The sequence below is a fragment of the Zootoca vivipara genome, chromosome 3 (assembly GCF_965207765.1).
Source record: "Zootoca vivipara chromosome 3, rZooViv2.hap1.1, whole genome shotgun sequence".
Taxonomy (NCBI): domain Eukaryota; kingdom Metazoa; phylum Chordata; class Lepidosauria; order Squamata; family Lacertidae; genus Zootoca; species Zootoca vivipara.
This window is the reverse complement of record NC_142586.1, coordinates 85651313-85673816: the sequence shown is the minus strand read 5'-3', so window position 1 is coordinate 85673816 and position 22504 is coordinate 85651313. Positions and strand designations below refer to the sequence as shown.

The 22504-nt window shown below is 44.3% G+C and overlaps 2 protein-coding genes across 9 annotated transcripts in view; one reads left to right on the top strand and one right to left on the bottom strand.

Moving 5' to 3' along the window:
* Positions 1-22504, top strand: part of SUPT7L (SPT7 like, STAGA complex subunit gamma) — a 52286-nt gene that overhangs the window by 18002 nt on the left and 11780 nt on the right. For 3 of the 8 annotated variants that reach the window (XM_035111513.3, XM_035111514.3, XM_088666590.1), the window contains exon 1: positions 21308-21788. The exons of 1 other annotated variant lie outside the window; for it this stretch is intronic. The gene's annotated coding sequence lies outside the window, so the exon portion shown is untranslated. Of the gene's footprint in view, positions 1-21307; positions 21789-22504 lie in introns of those variants that run through there. 4 more of the 8 variants (XM_088666591.1, XM_088666592.1, XM_035111518.3 and 1 more) reach the window with 2 other exon arrangements.
* On the bottom strand, positions 916-21687 carry SLC4A1AP (solute carrier family 4 member 1 adaptor protein). The gene is made up of 14 exons (XM_035111511.3): positions 21069-21687; positions 19644-19833; positions 18470-18592; positions 16287-16347; positions 13728-13867; positions 13192-13352; positions 11839-11908; positions 11006-11195; positions 10420-10531; positions 9665-9902; positions 6552-6650; positions 5467-5522; positions 3919-3988; positions 916-1249 (listed from the first exon to the last, which is right to left on the bottom strand). Exons 1-14 carry the CDS (start codon positions 21666-21668, stop codon positions 1200-1202), a joined length of 2160 nt encoding a protein of 719 aa, XP_034967402.1. The 5' UTR covers positions 21669-21687; the 3' UTR covers positions 916-1199.

The window sequence follows — 22504 nt, the reverse complement described above, 5'->3', positions numbered from 1 at the left end:
GTTACATTACAGTTCAGCAGTTACGGAGAAAGGCTGTTACATCTGCACGCGCAATGCCTACATTTTTATATATATAGATGTGTGTGTGTGTGTGTGTATCAAGATATAGAGTCATACTACTGGTCCATCTGGCTCAGGATTGTCTACTGTAACTGGCAGTAGTTTCCCCAAGCCCTTGTACAGATATCTTCCTCATCCCTCCTACACCCAGGTTATATTATTTTACTAGATGTGCTGATGATTGAAGCTGTGACATTATGCATGCAAGGCATATTCTCTCTCTGAGCCACACACTCTCAACTTACGTATCCTGAGATATGGTCTTTGCTGCCCTACCCCTAGGGGAAACGCAAGAGTTCTATAATAAAGAGTGCATTTCCTAGACAACTAGAAGTTAAAATAAGCATAGGTGCACATGTGTGTAAAGTGGACTATACAAAAATTATATACTTCTGAACAAGAAAGACCACTTTATAAATGGTAAACTATTGGATTGAAATTGTCTAAACTTCTTATGATGAAGGCATTTCTTTCGTCCAGGTTGTGAATATAATAAAGTTATATTCTATGAATGTGTTCACATTTCACTTGTGAAAGGGAGAAACCTTCACAGAAACCCGACACCAATATTATAAAAGGGAGAATAAAACTAAACATAGCTTGGCTTTGAGCAGCTCCATCTGGAGGCTACTGTTTGCAATTGTAAAATACACATATGCAGGATTGCCATACACAGCAAAATGAGTGTCACTTGACTGCCTTCTGTGTAGGAAACCCATAATAAATAAAGCAGACCTATAGTGAGTTTGCGCCTCGATCTCTCCAGTGTATGATTTCCAGAAGTTTGCGCCTCAATCTCTCCAGTGTATGATTTCCTTCTTCCCACCCCAATACTTGCAATGGAAAGAAAAGCACTTGGATTCTTAGTTTTTATTGTAAAAAGCCAGCCTTCTTATTAAGTTTGCTTTGTAAATACATAGCTTTCACTACTATATACACACACCTTGATGCACAATATACACAAATTCACGTTTAGTGGGGGAAGAAGCATGTGTAGGCGAGGCTCAGGAATCGTTAAAAGGAATTTAAACGGAATTTAAACACAATGAGCTAAAGTTTGTTGCTTGCCATGTAAATGGAGTCTTCTGTAGTGACTGTGGTACTATAGTCCTTCACTTCTCAAAGCCAACACCTGAAGTTCAATAGCCGTATTTTGCATTCAGATGAGTTCTACCATCACCACTTTGACCTGCATCAAATGAGGAAGATTAGAGTGTTTCTTTTTCCTTTTTCAAAAAACTCTCTTGTGCCCAGGAGTGAAAACAATATACAGAGAAACAGAAATAGTTGGCAAGTCCCAGTCACCTAGACCCTACATACTTGGCAGTGTGTTAAGTGAATCATAAGCAGTGTAAAAGCTTTCCTGACATGGGGTTCAGCAGAGCTGCAATATTTTGGTTATGCAACAGGCCAATGTCCATTTCAAGGAGAGGGAGATGGGGACTTATATTAGACAGCATCCAGGTGTGACCTCCACTAATGGTAGATGGTTTGTTTTTGTTTGTTTATATTATTCTGCAGAGGTTGGAAGTAACTAAAGGTGTAGGAATATTCATGGGGACACTGAGCAAGTATGTGAGAAGCAAAAGGACATTTGCAAAGCCAAAAAAGCGAGTGAAATGGTTGGCTGGACCTGTGGGAGGCAGGTAAGGAACTGCAGGGCATGCAAAAATATTTGGGCTTATACAATGTTCCAGCCAATTCATAAAGCTGGCTTTTAATCTTGTTCTACAAAAGGCAGAAATTTCAAAAACAACTCTTAGAATGGAGGGTGCTCACAATTCAAGACTACTCAGAGGAATTCAGCTGCACTGCTACTTTAAGTACACCTAAGAAAGCTCTACATTATATGTAGGTACTGTATTGTATCAAACAAGGACATCTTGGGCAAGAAAATTCTAAGTTGCATTTGTTTACTTCAATTGATTGATGAGCATTCTTGATAACTATGCATTTCCAGTTGGAGACCTTGGAACATACAAACTCCACTCTCTTTCTCCCTGACCTCTTAAGTAATCCTAAGCACATCCAATAATAATAAAAATTAATAAAATTATTATTATTATTATTATTATTATTATTATTAATAATACCCTGCCCATCTGGCTGGGTTTCCCCAGTCACTCTGGGCGGCTCCCAACAGAATAAAAAACAAACAAAACATCAAACATTAAAAACTTCCCTGAACAGGGCTGCCTTCAGATGTCCTCTAAAAGTCAGATAGTTGTTTATTTCCTTGACATCTGATGGAAGGGTGTTCCATAGGGAGGGCGCCACTACCGAGAAGGCCCTCTGTCTGGTTCCCTGTAACCTCACTTCTCGCAGTGAGGAAACTGCCAGAAGGCCCTCGGCACTGGACTGTGCTTGGAAACGTACTCGGAGCCAATGTAGGTCTTTCAGGACTGGTGTTATATGGTCTTGGTGCCCACTCCCAGTCACCAGTCTAGCTTCTGCATTCTGGATTAATTTTAAGTTTCTGGGTCACCTTCAAAGGTAGCCCCACATAGAGCGGGAGATAACTAGAGCATGCACCACTCGGGCGAGACAGTCTGCGGGCAGGTAGGGTCTCAGCCTGCGAACCAGATGGAGCTGGTAAACAGCTGCCCTGGACACAGAATTGACCTGTGCCTCGTTGGACAGCTGTGAGTCCAAAATGACTCCCAGGCTGTGCACTTGGGAGCACAGTTACCACATTCTGGACTAGGGCAGCGTTTCTCAACCGCTGTTCTGGTGTGCCGCGACGTGCGGCGACGAGAAGGGCGATTTGCATTGTCACGTGCCTGGCGGCTGCCAATAAACAACACTGACCCGCCGGAAAGCAATATTTCTCCTCCTCTTTCCCAAAGCTCAGTGCAAACGACTGGAGGGTGGTTTTAGACAAACTTAAAGAAGCTGGCTGGATGAGCTCAACCTGAAACTTGCTGAGCAAAGGATTGTGCTGGCAGAGAAATCAGCGGCTTGTGAAGCCTTATTACAGGAGATTGCAACCAACACAGCAATTGGCAAGTGTTTCTTACAGTCATAATTATATAGTCAATATAGGGCGGCACAGAGTTAAATTTTAAAACTTTTTTAATGGTGGTGTGCCTCGTGATTTTTTTCATGGAACAAGTGTGCCGTGGCCCAAAAAAGGTTGAGAAACACTGGACTAGGGGGTCCTCCACCCCCGCCCACCCCCTGTCCCCCCCAAAACAGTACTTCAAGCCCTGATGGAGAATGTTCTATACCTGAGGAACATCTACCAACAGCAGGCACATCAGCATGACTTAGGGATAGAACTTTGCAGCACATATTTGCAAAGGTTACTCTGTCTGCACACTGGATACCTTTGTACGCTTGTGTCCTTCCTAAACCTCAGGTGCCACCGCTGCTGCCTTTATCTCTGGCCAAGCTGGACCAAGGGCAAAAGCATGACCCGAGTAGGATGGTGGGAAGGCAGGCAGGGAGAAACAGCAATAACGTAGTCGGAAATGTTCTGGGATCTGGAGGACTGAGGTCCAATGTCAGTCTTCCTTCAGACAGAGCAAGCTTAGATGCTTTATTTGCTTGTGCTTGCTCTTCCACGCCCTCATTACATAGGATAGCAAAGAAACTGTAGTATCAGTGTACAGGACTAGTCCTGATGTCATCCTGCTTGCCCTATACTTCAGCAAGACAAAGGTGAGTAGATTTAGAGACTCTGTGGTGCAAAATTATTTAGACTACTCCATACACAAGACATTTCAAGTGGCTGTCTCTATGCTGCCTTCTGCTCAGCTGCACAGCTTCAGCTTCCGTTTCTCAGCAACCCAAGTCCCCTATTTTGCATTGTCTTCAAATAGATCAGGTCAAATATGATTTTGGAAAATTATAAATTACCTTCAGGTGGCATCCACACACAGTAGTCTGGGTCATCTTCCGGATATTCTGAGGACAGAGTGCGTTGAGACTGCAGAATAATTTTAAAAAAGATGCTTCGTAATTCTAACATTTCCCTTCCCTCTTTCTGCTGCACAACTTCATGCACCCCCTTAAAAGCCTCTGCAGAAGATGGGAGAGGGGGCGTTGGGACCTACTGATGCAAGGTTGCTCTGCAAAATACAATTTGTTTTCCTTTGCAATACTAAGGTTCTACTTGCACTTGTTTGAATAATAAATTATTATCATTACTAGCTTTTAATATTTGATGAATTAATGTATTTTAATATTTTGCTGGAAGCCGCCCAGAGTGGCTGGGAAAACCCAGCCAGATGGGTGGGGTATAAATAAATTATTATTATTATTATTAGAATTGGGGAAATATCTTAGTGTGAATATCTTGAGGACAGGAACTCAAATTGCTTTAGACAGATTCTATTTTATGATTGGATTGTAAACTGCTTAGAGGGGATATTTGGGCCAAGAATGACGTGTTAAGTTTGAAACCATTTTCCCCACTTTTCTTTATGCGAAGAGGGTTTTCTCAGACTTTTTTCTAAAGAGGATAGTTTGTGACAAAGACAAGCAAGAGATTAACAAACACAAACAGATGATGTTTGTGTTTGTTAATCTCTTGCTTGTCTTCTGTCACTTCTATCTTCTGTCTGATGCTTTTTTATACTTGGTGCTATAGTGGAGAATCTAATGTTACTTACAATAAAACAGAATGATACTGTTGGCACAAAGTACTGGGAGGTATAAGCTACTAGAAAAAAGCATTATTGCAGCCTTGCAAATTGGGGTTGACAAGCCTGCTTTCCTGGCTGCATATAGTTTTGTTGGCTGCAATGCCCTGCCAATAATTTCTATTAGATGAGAAAGTTAAAGCACTGCCAGGCTAGTAGTAAAAAAACTCAAAATTATTTGCATTATAATTAAGTGGTGTAGTTTCCTGCAATTTATGAGTTGTGCTACCATTCCAAAATAATCAGCAGCTATATCCTTTCACAACTGTGTCTTATCTAGCAGTGGAACTAGCACAGGGATGTCCAACTGGTTGACTGCTGCTAGCGATCTTCTGGTGAGTGAATTTTTTACTTGCCTCCCCCCCCCCAAGCTAAACAATTTCAACCTGCCCCCCTAAAGAAAAGCTCAACAACTCTGACTTGCCCCCCCCCAAAGGTCATCAACTTTGGTCCCCCTCCAAAAAAGGGTAGATCACTGCCAGCTTTTTATTCTGGGAGATCGCAGTCTCTTGGGAGTTGGACGTCCCTGTACTAGCACAATAAGCTATCAGCCTGACATGAGACACACAACACAGAGTACTAACCACTATACGATCACGGTCTCACCAACGAACTGAACCACTGCTGCACGTGGCCAGCGAGAACAGAGAACGGTCCTCCATAAATGCCGGCATCAAGCAATTCTGATAATGCACCAGGTAGGGAATGCAGTATGTTACAGTGTACTTCATCCTATTTATATGCTTTAGTTCTCCCAACTCACCGTATTTGAAATGTTCGTTTTCTTATTCTTGGACTTTCCTGCAGATGTCTCAGGTGCTAGGAAAAGAATAAGAACTATGTTAACGCTGAAAAGAACTATGTTAACGCTGCCGAGTCTAGAGGAATTATTCTAAACAAATTTCAGACAAATAAATCCTCTACATAAAAAAAAGGCTAGGGAGCTGTTAAAATCAAGCACTGCAGCTCCTTAGGCCCCACCAACAAAATGCACACAAGCCAAGGGCAGGACAGCAAAACTGCTTTTTGGGTGTATCTCACAAAGTAAAGGTTAGCAATTTTGATAACTGTAGCAGTGCAAGTATTGCTTACTATTTCCCCCTTTCTCCAGAAAATGCTTGAATATTTTAGTTATGTGCCTAGCACTACAAAGGAGACATTCAAAAAGCGCTGTTCCTCCATTCTCCTAATTTTTAAAAATAATTCGTTCTGGAGGTCCGTTCGTAACCTGAAACTGTTCTTAACCTGAGGTACCACTTTAGCTAATGGGGCCTCCTGCTGCTGCTGCACGATTTCTGTTCTCATCCTGATTCCTGAAGCAAAGTTCTTAACTCGAGGTACTATTTATGGGTTAGCGTAGTCTGTAACCTGAAGCATCTGTAACCCGAGGTACCACTGTATATTAATTTTTATTAGTTTTCCAAATTTTAACAAATCCATCCAACTTATTTAAATTTTATACATTTTAATCCTTCTAAATTCAATCCTTAATTTTTTTGTTATTTGTTTTTGAATGAAAAGTATTCATCCTTTAAAAATAGGATTACTATTAAAAAAACCATTTCCCTCAACTTTCTTAACACACTAGGAAACTTCACACACAAAATCTTTTAAATAATTTCTTTATGCATTTTGCCAAAAGGAATGTATCTCATCAGGATTAATTTTTTATTTAAGCACTGTGGTTTTATTTGCTACAACATATTAGATGTTCAAAAAACAAGCTGAAGGAACTGCTGTCTTATACTGCAAGATGTTCCGAGTATTAAAATATATTTTCCCACTCCAATTGTACAAACCAAAGGAATATGATACCAGTGCTGTCATCCATTTTTCTCTAGTGCTCACCTGGGTCACCTTGTGGCTTCTTCTGTGATTTATTCAATGGGGAGCTGCACTCTGGCGTCACTGCATCTTTGCTCAAAGGCTCTGACTGTGGCTGAGCTCCTGTAAAAGAAAAATGGAACCCCGCAGACTTAGCCAACCAGATTCTTTAATGAACACAGAACTAGCAGATTAAATCTTAACAAATTCTGACAACTTACAATTAAACTGCCTTTATTTCTTTTTAAGGGCTGAGCAATGCTACACTATAATAGCTTTTATTCAATGAAAACCGTGCTACACACAAACACAGAAGGTCTGAGCCAGAGAAGTAAAAACACAGTACCCACACCAACCCTGCTACCTTCTGAGCACAGGCACTGCATCAGGCCATTAAGCAAAATGGAAGATCTGTCCATGTTTCTCATCCCTTCTCCCAATAATCAACTAATGCAGGATCTGTGCATTCCCCAAAGGGTGAGGGATTAAGGTGGGAAAGTAAGGGCTCTGTAAAGCCTCATAACAATATTTTGGTGTGTGAAGGTGCTGTGCCCACTAGACTGAACCTAAATCCCCATAACCTAAGAAAATTTACCTTGAAATTTATGCAATAATTATTCCTGGTCTTTGGAGATGCCTGTGAAATTTGGTACAGTGCTTTGAATTTAAAAAGAGACCCTTCCAAGGAAAATATTCCTATTCAAAATGAACCTAACACTTATAAAATAGTGATGCTGCTAATATATCTCTCAGCTCTTCATGGCCTACACATACCATTAGCAACTTGAACTATTTGAGAGATTGAATAGAGCAGCCTATGGTTTCTATCATCACTAGAGTCCTCTGAAATGGTCTGAAATGTTGAGATGGGGGCAGACATTTTTGCAACCAGCCGCAAAGATACCGTGTTTCCCCTTTTTTAATACGTAGTCAGAAAGTAAGCCATGGCAGGGTTTTTAACCATTTGAGAGCTATAAGACATACCCCGAAAATAAGCCATACTTCCGCACCAGCTAGCAGGACCCAGCATGCCGGTCGCGACAGGAGGAGGAAGCCTGCCGGGTCGGGTCAGTGCCCGGAAGCGGCGGTGGCTGCTTTAGTGCCAATAAAGCGTGCAGCAGTGCCGCACGGAGCACCAGCCAGCAGGACCCAGCTCCTGCAATGCCGGCCGCGGCAGGAGGAGGAAGCCTGCGGGGTCGGGTGGGTGCCCAGAAGCGGTGGCGGCTGCAGCGCTGACAAAGCGTGAAGCAGCGCCGCACGAAGCACCAAGGGCACGAGCGGCAGGAGGAAAGAGAGAGAGGCTCGTTACTTGCGGCACTTTAAGAGAAGCAGCCAGAACCGATCTCCACATTCCGAGCCTCCCTTTTGCGCGTGCGGGCATGTTAAAGCCCCGATCACTTCACTCCCCACTTCTTCCTCGCCATCCCTCCCTTTCACGCGTTGCCTTGACCCCGCAGCCCCCCTCCCTGGCCATCTTCCCCTAAGTGCAGCGCTGCTTCGTGAGCGCTGCAGCCGCACGCTCTGTGTGTGCGCGCGTCTCTTTCTTTCTCTCCCTGTGCGTCTGTCTCTCTCTGTGTGTGTGTGTGCGCGCGCGTCTCTCTCTCTCTCCCCCGTGCGTCTCTCTCTCTGTGTGTGTGTTTGTGCGCGTCTCTTTCTTTCTCTCCCCGTGCATCCGTCTCTGTGTGTGTGTGTGTGTGTGTGCGCGCGTCTCTTTCTCTCTCTCCCCCGTGCGTCTCTCTGTGTGTGTGTGTGCGCGCGTGTCTCTTTCTTTCTCTCCCTGTGCGTCCGTCTCTCTCTGTGTGTGTGTGTGCGCGCGTCTCTTTCTCTCTCACCCCCGTGCGTCTCTCTCTCTGTGTGCGCGCGTCTCTTTCTTTCTCTTCCTGTGCGTCCGTCTCTGTGTGTGTGTGCGTGTGTGTGTGTGTGCGCGCGCGTCTCTCTCTCTCCCCCCCGTGCGTCTCTCTGTGTGTGTGTTTGTGCGCGTCTCTTTCTTTCTCTCCCCGTGCGTCCGTCTCTCTCTGTGTGTGTGTTTGTGCGCGTCTCTTTCTCTCTCTCCCCGTGCGTCTCTCTCTCTGTGTGCGCGCGTCTCTTTCTTTCTCTCCCCGTGCGTCCGTCTCTCTCTCTGTGTGCGTGCGCGCGTCTCTTTCTCTCTCTCCCCCGTGCGTCTCTCTGTGTGTGTGTGTGTGTGTGCGCGCGTCTCTTTCTTTCTCTCCCTGTACGTGTCTCTCTCTCAGTGTGTGTGTGTGTGTTTGCGCGCGCGTCTTCCCCCCCCCCACAGAGAAAAGGTTCCGCTTCGGCTCGTCATTCAGCCGCGCGCGCGCGCCAGGGGCATGGGCCCAAGCCTCGTCCCCCTCGCGCTTCCCTCACAAGCATCTCAGAGCGGGACGGGTCACGGCCTCCCTCCTCATTCCTCGGCCGGCGTGAGAGAGCCCGGGGAGCAGAAGGATCCCAGGTTTAACCCCCAGGTACCCCCAAGTTTGAAATTCTGGAGAGCTGCTGCCAGCCTGGTTGACAGTAAAACCTGGATAGCACAGTAGGCTAGAGTGTGGTGTTTATAATGTGCGCGGAAGAGAGCACCGAGTGTCCTGAGCCAGTGGGACCCAGTTGTACCAGCACTTAAAAAAAAAGACACCCCCTGAAAATAAGCCACCGTGTGTTTTTTTGAGGAAAAAAAGTTATAAGACGGTGTCTTAAAAAAGGGGAAACACGGTATGTGCACTAGGTGCAAGTCACAGGGCACAGACCCAAAATCAGTGGTTAGCATACAAATGCTAGCTGCTGGCCAGCTGAGAAGGAAGGGAGCTGGTCCAAAAGACCTGCACCCAACACTCCTCTCTCCAAGACAGCAGCGTCCCACAGGTTCTCTAGAACAATTTATCCCAAGACAAGACCTTAAGACAATTTAGCCCAAGGGAAGAAATTTCTCCCATCCATGTGCACCTCTATACCAAGCTCTTGACGTCCATATTTTCAAAAGAATTCAAGGCAGGGTTTTCAGAGGCACTTAAGGAAATGAACCTAACTGAACCTGACTGTTGTCAGCAGGAGTACATATGGTATCAAGCATTCCAACAGTCCCCACTACTACATTTAAGAGCCTCAAAATAGTCAAAATGAAGAGGAAACAGAACTGGACTAACCACCATGAACAAATTCCATGTCCTCGCTGCTGCAATCATAAGAACTGGTAGAGTGTTTATGCTGCCTAACTGTTTCTTGTGCTGGTATCCGCATCACTGGGTTTTGTGTTCCTTGATTTACAGCCTTCATATCTTCTTCTTCTTCCTCCTCCTCCTCCTCTTCTTCCTCCTCCTCTGGCCCCTCATCTTTCATCTTTAATAGGTTTACAGGTATATCTGGACGCTTGACAGGCAACCTCTGTGGGGCAAACAAAAATTGCCGTGAACGTAGTTGTTATATCTTCTGCCGTTGATGTATGGAACAGAATATGCCATGCTATGAGGCAATGTGCCTTTGAACAGCAGTTATTAAGTACTTCCCGAGATTTGTAGAAACATAAACAGTCTCACTAAAGCAAGCCCAAAGTTTAACTGTTTCTACAAGAGTTCCTCCTAGTGCCCACAGGAAGTGATGTAATCCAGCTATCTTTGAATGCCCATCCTAATGGATCCAACTTCTAAATAGAGCCTATCTTTTGCAATGGCTTTGACTAGACAAAATAAATAAATCAGTAAAATGGGGAGGGAAGCAATATTCAGCTATTTACCCTTCCCCTTCCCCCTTCCCTGCTCGCAACACTCCAAAGTGTTGGGGGCCAGCAGGGGAGATAGGACATGGTCAAAAATGGCTTCCCTTCCCATTCTGCTAAGAAGCCTTACTGTCAGCTGAATGACATGTTTTGATACAACCCATAGCTTTTGCTTTCTTTACTTACCCCCACAGTACCAGTTTTCAGTCTGAACTTGCTTCCTCCTTTCATGGCACCAAACATGGGTAAAGTCAGCTTTTTGGGTTTGTTTTGAGTTTCCGGATCTTGATTCCCAAGCCTACAGAACATTTGGGAAGGGAGGGGAAGAGAATAAGTAGCACACACACAGCTTTAGTATCGAATTCTGAAGGACCAGCACTAGAACTATTGCTTTGTGCGCTCTCTCTCTCTCTCTCTCGTGGAGATTCCACATTAAAAAGTTCCTTCTCATTGCAAACCTCACAGTGTGGCCCTGGGCTTGTGCAGAGACAATGAAGCCCATCAGGGACAGGGACATTGCAGGCTCCCTTCTCAAACAAGAATTCCTTTCTCCCCTGGTGTTATCCATGGGGCCTGAAGGTTATGTGTTGGCACTGCCATTAATCACAATTAATGCTCAAAATAGACTTGGCAATCAGTGCCAAAACCTGCCTTCCACCATCTCCATACTCCTCTGCATGTACATTTGGGTAGTCATCAGAGAACTATAGCTCAACTATAGCTCAACAAGGAAAATATAAAATGATTACCACTCCATAAAATGAAGACTCACTGGGATTTCAACTCCGGCAATGAAGCTGGTGTAACAATTTTAATCAATCCTTTCAATCGCTGCTGCTCTTTCCTCAGTTCAAAAGTCCGCAAATGAAGCTTTCTCCGTGCCACACTGTCTAAAGCACATCCTGATTTTATTTCCGTCATGAATTCGTCCAAAGAATCTTGCGCTGATGAATGCGATTGTGCTAAAGGAAATACAAATATAGAAAAATCATGCCATCCCAATACAGTTATGAGTAGAAGTGGTCCCAAATTTTAGTAGCCGGCACGGAACAGATGCCCAATACAACTTTCTGAGAAGAATACAATTAAGACTACAGATGTGCTCGAATTCTTTGCTCTAGTAACTGTTTTTTGGGGAAATGAAGGGTTTATCTGTGCAAAAATTGACTTAGTATTGACTCCAGTTGGTTCCTTTGGCATACTCCTAGGCATGTATAACTAACCTTCAAGGACTTCTCTAGGGCTGCTGATCGGAAAAGGACTTGCAAGAAGGAAGTTGAAGGTTATGCCAAAAGTGTGTTATCACTTGCCCATATTGAAGCTCCTTATCCCAGAATGAAATTTGTTTTCCTTCCACTAAATGTAACATGCTTTCCACAGAACTGAATTTGAGAGTTTTAACTTGATCAGCTTCTTTAGAAAGGCAAGTATTAGGCATTTTAAATAATTTTAATCATGCTGTTACACTTGGCTTAATCTTTCATTTGTGGAAGACAGAAACAAAATACCCTTAATTTTACTAATTAATTAATTTTACTAATTAATTAATTATGCCTTATTCCCATGCAGACAACCCCAAAATTTGAATAAAGTATGTGGCCTTACTTGTCTTTGAAGATTTCAGCTTCTCTGCTATCTCAGAGAGCTCTCTTTCAGTTGCGGCTAATTTTGCACTCTACAAAGAGAGAGAAATTGAAAAGTTATGTACATCTGTAATAGCTTTACAAAACTTTAAACTAAAAATGTAGCAACGTTTTGTGTTCCAAACTGCTGGCAAAGTGAAAAGCCTAGAAATACAAAGAAGTGTAGCAACAACCCAATTGTGGAATGCTCTCCCAAGGGAGGTTGACCCAGCTGCCAACTTGTCTTATGGAAGTCAGGCAAAACCTTTAAAATAAATTTAACCAGGCATTTCAAGTATCTTGAAATTTTTAACTCAAGTCTTTTAACTTTGCTTTTTATCTGTCACTTTTCCACCTGCAATTGATGTCTGTGTGTGTGAGTGAGTGAGTGAGTGAGAGAGAGAGAGAACGAACTTATGTAAAATGCCTAGAAATCCTTGGCTAAACAGTGGTATGAAAACATTTTAAATAACCGCCACTGGCTTGTTATTAAGGGTTTTTTTTTGCCACACTGAATAAAGTTTTTCCCCTGATGTGCTACTTCAGTTTAGAAGACCAAAAAAATGATTCTTTCTGGACAAATGAACATGCCAACATGGCTACCCCTCTGAAATTTGATACCAGACAAATTGATAGTGGAAAGTGGTTTATATTCCTCTGCAGCAGCACTCTTAGGAATGATTATATGAGAGCTTAATTCAGGTGACAGCATTTTTAAAATTCTGGCAAGATACTCTGGGTTCTATCCAACTAAATCACTGTGCACACCAGACAATTTCTGAAAGTGCAATGGGACTCTTCCAAATCTGCACTCCTCCAAATTTGCACTGGGGATTCCCCCAATCCTTTGGAGCAGATCTGAGGTAAGTGCAGGGGAGAGGTGAAATGCCATTGTGCTCAAGTAAGTCATTCCGCATGAACAGTGGTCGAGTTGGCTACAATCCCTTCTCCTGAGCCTGAGAAAATGCTGAGGAATCTATTAGACTTTGGAAAGAATCAGAAAGCAAAAAGGTGTCTTCCAAGCCTCTGCATGAGATCTTCTCTTCTCAGGTGGGGAGTCTAGGTGGCCTTCCACTGGGATTTAAGAGATATTAGAGAAACAGCAAGATGACCCTCTGTTTCTCAGCTGCACCTTCCCTGCCACCAGCTCAGAATTGAGGTGGAGGGGGGAAGCTTGCCCCTGCAGTTGTTCTGGACCCTGAAGACGCTCAGCGAACCTCCAAAACTCAACAGTAACATCAGTCAATACCCCATATCTTGGCCTGGAGGGACAGGGTCAGCAGAAGGCACAAATTTTGACTAACTAGCACGAATCCCTGGCTGAAGTTGTTCCTACCAATGAATCAAAGGTTTCTGGCTTCTCATCGATCTTTCCTGCTTTCTTCATTCTGCTCAGACGTTTCTGTTCAATCACTCCTGTCCGATCAAGGAATGTGTCATCATCACTGTCGTAAAAGTCTTCCTCTTCCCAATTCTTCGCTTTTCTTTTTCGGGATACTAAGAAGAATGAAGACAAAAATACATGAAGAAAACTGGAGAAGCTTGAAGCCAGTTACGCACCTGTACTTCTGATTTAGTGACAGCTGGTCTACTGCACATTTCAAAAAACATGCAAGTATGCAAATGGACATAAAGAGGTGAAGTTACCACATCCAATAGTTGTGAAAATAAAATGCAAACAGTGGCATGCCAGCAATCCTTGTAGGTGAGCAAGATACAAGCATGGTAATAAGAGGTATAATAAGCTAATATGATAAAAATGCTTAGGGCTACACCACATTTTACAGATGTAAATTCCTTCAAAGCTCTTGTCAATAAGACTATTTCCAAAAAGAATTCTGCATGGCCAGAGCCTCTGGCTAGTCCACCTACCTGCCTCTTGCCGCAGCACACCCCTAGCATCCAGTATCCTGCAGGCTTCCAATGAACACTGGATCATTGCTTCCTTTTTCTTCCCTGTATGAATAGCCTCTGCCACAAGTTGCTTCCCCGAAGCATCATCTATAGGCAGCCTATTGAATTCAGAAGGTTATAATTCAAAGAAAGATCAACAAATGGCCTGACATGTCTGCTCAGTGTCAGCTTGTGTACTACTCAGAACTGTTCTTTCAAATAACCTTGGCCTCTTTGGTTATAAAACATCTCAACATTAATATACAAGATTTAGAATCAGAGTTGGAGGTGGGGTTCCACCCACGACCACCTATTATGTCTCAATCTGGAGGGAGAATTTTTGAAAGTTGGACGCATTCTGTTTCAGTGCTTTAGTCCTTAAACTTTCAGCTTGAGAAGGCCAAGCACACAGGTTGCAGTAGGGACCTTCCCATAGTAAAATAGGATATAGACCATATAATCAACTAAGCACTCGCGGGAAAATAATAGGTAATAATTTCTATTAATCTCAACTGAAATCTCATTGCCTCATCTCTTTTCCTTAATAATAGTAACAATAATAATTTTATTATTTATACCAAAACATAATAAAATATCAAATATTAAAAACTTCCTGATACAGGGCTGCCTTCAGATTTATTCTAAAAGTTAGGTAGTTCTTCATCTCCTTGACATCTGAAGGGAGGGCATTCCACTTCTACTTGCCACTACCGAGAAGGCCCTCTGCCTGGTTCCCTGTAACTTCGCTTCTTGCAGTGAGGGAACCAGCAGAAGACCCTCATACGAGGACCCCAGTGTTCAGGCTGAACAATGGGGGTACAGACACTCCTTCAGGTATACTGGGTGAGCCATTAGGGCTTTAATCGTCAGCACCAACACTTTGAATTGTGAAAATATATGGTCCAGGCGGCCACTCCCAGTCACCTCTCAGTTTCATCCTTTAAACAGTTTTCTAAAAGACAGCAATCTTCCCAGCTATTTGAAGCATGTTGCTTTCATAAGGTGAAAGCCACATAACCTTATCAAGTCCCATAAATAAAGAATCATAGAAGGGGCCTGGGCCTTGTACATCAGCTAGTCCAACTCACTTTTCAATACAGGAAATCCAGAGCTGGCTGCTCAGCCTCTTTCTGGAAACCTGCAGTGAGTTTAAGCCCCATCACCTTGTTTCCATCACCTAAACTGCTATTTTTATTAAGGAGCTTTTCTTCATATTCACCTTGAAATCTACTCTCGTATAACTTGAAGACCTCTAGGAAGTCGGAACCTACCACACCTTTACGTAAATGGCATTACAGTCGTACCTTGGAAGTCAAACAGAATCCGTTTCGGAAGTCCATTCGACTTCCAAAATGTTCGGAAACCAAAGCGTGGCTTCTGATTGGCTGCAGGAAGCTCCTGCAGCCAATCGGAAGCCGCGGAAGCACAGTCACTTCCAGGTTTGCAGCGTTTGGGAGCCAAAACGTTTGAGAACTAAGCTGTTCGAAAACCAAGGTATGACTGTATTCTTGACTTGCGCTTACAATTATCTCTCACAATTTAACTAAAATCTACCCTCCTGAGGCTTGGCCATCAGATCTGGTCCTGCCATCCCAGGTAGCAGAACAAGTTTTTGGCCTCTTTTTGTGACAGCCCATTGAAGATTTGACAAGTGCTATCATGCCCCTTTTCAGGATTCTTTTTTCTAGGATAATAATACCCAGTTATAGTAGTAGTAGTAGTAGTAGTAGTAGTAGTAGTAGTAATATATAGCTGGGTTTCCCCATCCACCTTTCTTATTGGATCCGTTTTCCACACCACTGACCACCTTTGCTGCCCTGCTTTGAACACTTTGCAATTTGCCTGCATCCTTTCTAAGTATAGTGCACAGAACTGGAAAGAGTACTCCAATTGAGGGCCCGGACCTCTTCAACCACCCCTTGTGTGACTATTGCCATCCTTGTTTCCCAATACAACCAAGTGAACCTTTGAAAAAAAAAGGCATTTTAGTATTCGTGGGGTTGACACCTGAACTCTATCACCACAGTCAAATATTTTAGTGAAAATAGTATGACAAATGCCTTCTAGGCTTATTTGAAAGACAAAGCACTCCCTTCTTTCAGAGTTATTTCCCCCATTCTAGCACACTCAGTACAGAGACAACCCAAGAGCCATTGTAATCAACAGCCATTTGGCAACCTCCAACATTAGTCATAGAGTAGATCCATTGAGTTAAGTCACTTAAATCCATAGGTCTACTCTGAGTATGACTGATGTTGGACATCACTCATTGTTTGACAAGAATACAGTGCAGACCAGAGCTTTCCAAACTCTTCCTGTTGGTGATGCACTTTTTAGACATGCATCATTTTGTGACACAGTCAGTTTTACTAGCAAACCAGAGATTAAACTAACACCTTTCCAGGCCCAATATTCTTACATTTACATTTAACTGCTCTTAACCAATTCTAGATGTACAAGACTTAACAGCTTTCTCTGTCTCTCTGACTTACAGAAAGACATAACTATACAAAATTATTGCATAGAATACATACATACTTCACCCTACAGAGCCAAGTGCCAGTTCCTTGTGCATCAAATTCATACTCTAACTCTTCACCTAGGAAGAAAAGAGAGGGAGAGGAGCTGATTTACTTTCATACATTATCAACGGCTTTGTTTTGTAGTGAAATGGATAACCTGAATTACATTTAACCAAAATTCTTGCTCTTTACTACTTTGTAAATTATTTTAATTTTTATGAATGGTAACAGCATTAAACTATTAACTGGCTAAGTATTTGGAATCATTGTTATTTCAGCAATTGGTGCAGTTTAATTACATGGATTAAAATTTAACTGCACAGTATCTGTAAAAATCCTTCCTAAGGCAATGCTATATTTAATATTGATTCATTTATCAATTAGCAATAAGGTCTTAAAATGATCCATCACCCTAACTCCACAGACATTCCTGCATCTGTAAGTGGTTCAGACACATTTATAGTCAGACACATTTAGAGAAATCTAGACTGGTGAATGTATCACTGCTAGATCAAAGCTTTAACAAACTTCTCAGACATTTCTTTGTACAGATCAAAGATAATGCTGCAGTTAAGCTTCGTTTCCATAAAGGAGCTTAAGCTGACAAAGTAATTTAAATGTTGGAAATTAGTGGTCTCCCCACCAATGCTGAAGATGAATTGGCACTCACAATTTTTTATGAGCTGCAGTAGCTCATAGAATAAGTAGAATTTCATTAAAGTATAATATCCCATGCTCAGTCTAAAACCAAATTGCCAGCACAATACAATCATTTTTACTCAGAAACAAGTTCCACTGTGTTCCATGGGGCTTATTCCTAGTAAGTTTGTTTGGGACTGCAGCCAACTTCTGCACTCCGAAGTTCTTAAACACAATAGGCTGATCACTTTAATTTGTTTCTAGTACCGCTCTAGGTTACAAAGGTGTATGTGGAAAAACCCAAAGGGCAGAATTGCCATGGAGGGACTAATACTTTGAAGTTAAACCAGGATATAACATACAGATCTGTCCAATCTGTTTCTTTTCTTATTTCTCCTGCAGAAAGCAGGAGGACTGTAAGCAACACATAAGATGTTAAAAGATCAAGAAGCACAGTAAAGCTCTATTCAGGTGTTCAGCTGAACATGGGTGTGTGTGTGTGTGGGGGGGGACTGTAGAGGGTGCAGGAGTGAGTGTGCCAGCCCTCCCCCCTCTCGAATTTAATGCCTAAAGGTCTGTACTGCTTTGCCTGTGGCATAACTCCTGCCATCCAAGCATGGACATTTGAGAGCGGGACCCCTTTGGTTGTAGACCTCTATATGCATAGCCTACCCTGAACCCTGGGTTGTGCATGGTTCTTGGATGCAGAGAGGGATTTGGCAAAAGGCTTCTCTACTTCAAATGTCCATGCTAATGTGCAGATGGCAGGAACTTTGTGTTGGCAAAGGCAGGTCCGGAGGGATGGGCCCACAGCTGCAGGTGAGGAACATATAATGGGGCTTATAGCTCCATCTGATTCCAGAGGAAATGGAACATCTGAACACCTGAACCGGAGTCTAGGATATGTAACTGACTGGGCAAACAAATTGAGACAAAAGTACTTTCAGACAGTAGGAATGCTGTTTGGGGGAGTGTAGTTCTCCCTCTGAAGAATCAGATTAGCAGTTTGGGTCCCAGTCTTATTCCTGGTTGGTCAGGTGGCAGCGGTGGACAGGGCCATCTTTGTACAGCTTTTGACCTGTGAACCAGCTGTGACCTTTACTTGAAAATACAGATCTTACCACCATCAAATGACTTAGTTGTATTCTAATCAGACTACTGCAACATGTTCAGGGTAGCCTGCCTTTGAAGAGTGCCTGGAAACTGCAGCTGCTGTAGAAGGTCATAGCCAGGCTGCTGACTGGGGCCTCTCATTTGAAGTATTTTACACCACAACTGGCCTATCTACATTGGCTCCCCATTTATTTCTAGGACCAATTTAAACTGCTGGTCTGGGGCGAGGGTATTTAAAGGACCACCTGCTTGCCCCTTCGGATCACTCAGAAATTACTTACTCCCTTATTTCTTTATCTGAAGTACAGTATTTCTTCTATATGTTGTGACTTCAATGGTTTTGTTGAGCGCTGTTTTGAGGGCTTTTATGCTAAAAGCAGTGCATTATATGTATACACACTAACTTCTTGAGTGGCTCTGCTCAAGCATGACAGATAACACACATACCTTCTCTGTCAAAAAACCCTTGCAATGCCTTCTTGGGATCTTTCAAATAAAAGGCTTCTTGATCCTCCTGAAACTCGATGGCGATGGGGTTTTCTTCACCCTCCTCTTCCTCTGCATCTTCTCCTGAAAAACAAACACAAATAAATTTATAAATGAGAGTAGATATGCTGTTGTTGTTTAGTCGTGCCCGACTCTTCGTGACCCCATGGACCAGAGCACGCCAGGCACTCCTGTCTTGTACTGCCTCCCGCAGTTTGGTCAAACTCATGTTCGTAGCGTCGAGAACACTGTCCAACCATCTCGTCCTCTTTCGTCCCCTTCTCCTTGTGCCCCCAATCTTTCCCAACATCAGGGTCTTTTCCAGGGAGTCTTCTCTTCTCATGAGGTGGCCAAAGTATTGGAGCCTCCGCTTCAGGATCTGTCCTTCCAGTGAGCACTCAGGGCTGATTTCCTTAAGAATGGATAGGTTTGATCTTCTTGCAGTCCATGGGACTCTCAAGAGTCTCCTCCAGCACCATAATTCAAAAGCGATCAGCCTTCTTTATGGTCCAGCTCTCACTTCCATACATCACTACTGGGAAAACCATAGCTTTAACTATACGGACCTTTGTCGGCAAGGTGATTTCTCTGCTTTTTAAGATGCTGTCTAGGTTTGTCATTGCTTTTCTCCCAAGAAGCAGGCGTCTTTTAATTTCCTGACTGCTGTCACCATCTGCAGTGATCATGGAACCCAAGAAAGTAAAATCTCTCACTGCCTCCATTTCTTACCCTTCTGTTTGCCAGGAGGTGATGGGACCAGTGGCCATGTTTTTAGTTTTTTTGATGTTGAGCTTCAGACCATATTTTGCGCTCTCCTCTTTCACCCTCATTAAAAGGTAAATATAGAAGAGAATAAAATACAGCCTCATTTTATGATCTAGGTGTGTGGCAAAGATAAACCTTGCCCAGATACCTACAGGTGGAAGAAAGCCACATATACAATGCCTTTGAACAGCCTTTTTGGTAGGAAATAATCCCAGTCCTCAGGGATTTCATGGAATTCACATATAATTTTATTGCAATGAAAACAGAAGACAGAAACAAGTTCCATGAACTAACACCACACAAGTTTCAGTGGTGGAAGATGAAGCATAGGTAAGTGTTAAGAGTCTACCAGCAATATACTGTAACTTACCCAGTCCCCAGGAACAAGTGAAATCAGTACTCCGATTATTTTCATTTCTATGTTCACCCTTTTCCTTTTGATCTTCATCAGAATCATCGCCCAGCATGGTCTTCTCTAACTTGGCCTGCTGCTGCTTACGGAGTTCTTTCAACTGGGTTACAGTCAGCTCTGATTCCGGTTCTTGATCCTCCTCTGGGCCCTGCAGATTAAGTTACAACATACAAAATTGAATGCCAGTTAAAAAGTGATGATAGCTACAACCTTAGTTTATTTACCAGAAATAAGTCCCATTGAGTTCAGTGGGATTTACTCTCTAACAAATGTGAATTTGTTAAAAGTTCAAGTTTCTTAACTATTACAGAATGGTAAATATGTATAAATGAGCTGCTAGGTAGATTCTTAATTCCTCATTAAATTGGATTCTGTGAAACAGAGAGCCTCTCCCTCTGCTAAAATGAAAAATCAAGAACATTTCTACACCATGAGGTGAAATAGCTAGAAAATGTGAGTCTCCCTGGGGAGAGCATTTCACATAAGGGGAACCACAGAGAAAAAGCCCATTCTCATGTTGCCACCCTCCAGACCTCTCATGGAGGAGGCACACAAAGAAGGGCCTCCAATGATTATCATAGGTTTGGGTTGGTTCATATGGGGAGAGGTGGTCCTTGAGGTATTGTGGTCCTGAGCCATTTAAGGTTTTATATGTCAAAAGCATCACTTTGAATTGGGCCATCTGTAAGTGCAATTCAGCATCATTACCTGTTACAGGATAATAGACAATGAACAGCATGCCACTTGTTCAATTTTTAAATTTATATCTTGCCCTTCGTCCAAAATGAGCCCAGGGTGGCAAACAGCAAGTGATAAAACAAGAATTACACCTTAAAAACAACTTCAATTGCAAATACAAACTAAAACAGCAAATACATTTGATCTATATAGAGACTCCTATTTTCTGTGTTAGTTGGTCAGATTTGTTATGTTATATCCAGCTTTCAATAATTCTGCTTGCCATAGCGAGCTGAGGTGTGTGTGTGTGTGTGTTACTTGTTCATGTCTGAAGGTGCCCCACCAGCCATTCTTTCCCTTAAGATGACTGGCAGGAATTAGGTGTTGGATGCCCTGCTTGAAGGTGCTCATAGCATCTTAAATCAGCCCTCACTTTCCCTTATGAAAGGCTGCAGACTCAGTTGGTAGAGCATGGGACTCTGAATCTCAGGGTTGTGGGTCCGAGCCCCATGTTGGGCAAAAGATGGGGTTGGACTGGATGACCCTCGTGGTCCCTTCCAGTTCTACAATTCTAAGTTTTCCCGGTAAACATGCGTAGGATTGCACCGCAGGCGCCCCCTTGGCCAGTACAGGAAGCTGCACACCTTGACTGAGCGCCCAAAGGTACGGGTGGGCGTAGGGGGCGCTACCTTCTCTATACTGTACCTGCAAGACGAAGAGGCGGCTGCTGCCCCCGAAGCGCAGGACGTGGCCCACCCGAACCCGGCAGTAGGTGCGTGGCGGGATCCGAGCTTTGTTGAGGAAGGTGCCGTGCGCGCTGTCCAGGTCGTAGACGTAGAGTCCGGGCTCGGGGCCCTGCTCTTCCCCTTCCTCCCCGACCTGGGCTCGCTCCTCCTCCTCATCCCCGGCGGGAGGCGGGCGCCGCTGGAGCACGGCGTGGTGGCGGGACACACACGGGTGAGCCAGGGAGAGGTCGCAGCCCGGCGCGCGGCCCACCAGCAGCCAGCTGCGGCCTGCCAAGCGGACGCTTTCCAGCACGGAGCCGCCTTTCACCATCTCCAGGCTGTAGCCGGACGAGGCCTCCTCTTCCTCGGCAGGGCATCCTCCCCACGGAGGCTCCTGGTACTGCGGGAGGTCTGGAGGGGGGCAAGGGCGAGGAGCGGGGCCTCGCGGGGGTTTGGGAACCGCCGCCTTCTTGGGGTCTTCTGCCCCAGTTTGAGGCGGCGGCGGCGGCAACGGAGGCGGCAGAGTCGGCTTCTTGAAATCCCCCATTCCTTCGCAGCTCTCCTTCGCGGGATCCGCCATTTTAGCGCGTCCGGTTCTCAAACCGTCCCCCCTCGGAAACCACCGCCCTGGCACTTTGGTTCCGGGAAGGGAGTCACCGTCTTCGAGGGCTCGGGCCTTTGCACGCGCCCTCCCGCGGGGGTAAGTGGGTCCCGAGTTGGTATGTTCACGTGTGTGCCTGCGCGCGCGCGCTCTGCTACCTAAAGTCTGGAAAGCCACGTGGCATTTTTATTATTACAAGCGAGGGGGAGAGAAGAATGGAGAGTTGGAAGCCTCTGGATGCCAGCTGCTGGGAGAGAGCGCCGCCGCCGCCTCACTCAGGTCGCCCTTGTGGGCTACCCTCGGGGGAATCCGGCTCGCCGCTGGCCTTTGACTTGATTCAACAGGGCTCCTTTCTGCTCTTGCGGAGGGCTCCTGGTGGTGGGCATCCCGGTCAAACCCGTTTCCTTGCATGGTAGGGGGTCAGACTAGATGGCCCCTCCGTGAGGACCCCTTCCAACTCTGCGGTTCTATGATTTGGAGGGTGGTCATCCGAGAGACTGAGAAGGGGGCAGAAGGCTTTCCTGGCTACCTTTGCAAGACCGTGTGTGTGTCTCTCTGTGTGTCTGTACAGGAAACCTGTGCACCCTTTACCTGCATGGAAATTTATTGGGCACGCTCAAACTATCTCTCCTTTTCACCTGGAGTAACTCCCAACATGGGGCAGGTTTGCTTCACTTTGCACGTGTTGTTGATTTTGTTTGAACCCTCAACGTTCTTGCAGCCTGCCTCTATACTAGAAAGTCAGCCCACTTTCCCTCTGAGCCTCTTTTAGTATGTGTTCAGCTGTCACTAAAATGAGGACACAACTTTTGCAA

Bases quoted from the DNA above. Each gene is read 5' to 3' on its own strand.
- SLC4A1AP (XM_035111511.3), bottom strand. From the start codon at position 21,668: ATGGCGGATCCCGCGAAGGAGAGCTGCGAAGGAATGGGGGATTTCAAG. The intron at 13,868-16,286 runs GTATGTATGTAT...TGAATTCAATAG, and splicing joins ACTTGGCTCTGTAGGGTGAA to GCTGCCTATAGATGATGCTT. The intron at 11,196-11,838 runs GTAAGGCCACAT...TATTTCCTTTAG, and splicing joins GCTGAAATCTTCAAAGACAA to CACAATCGCATTCATCAGCG.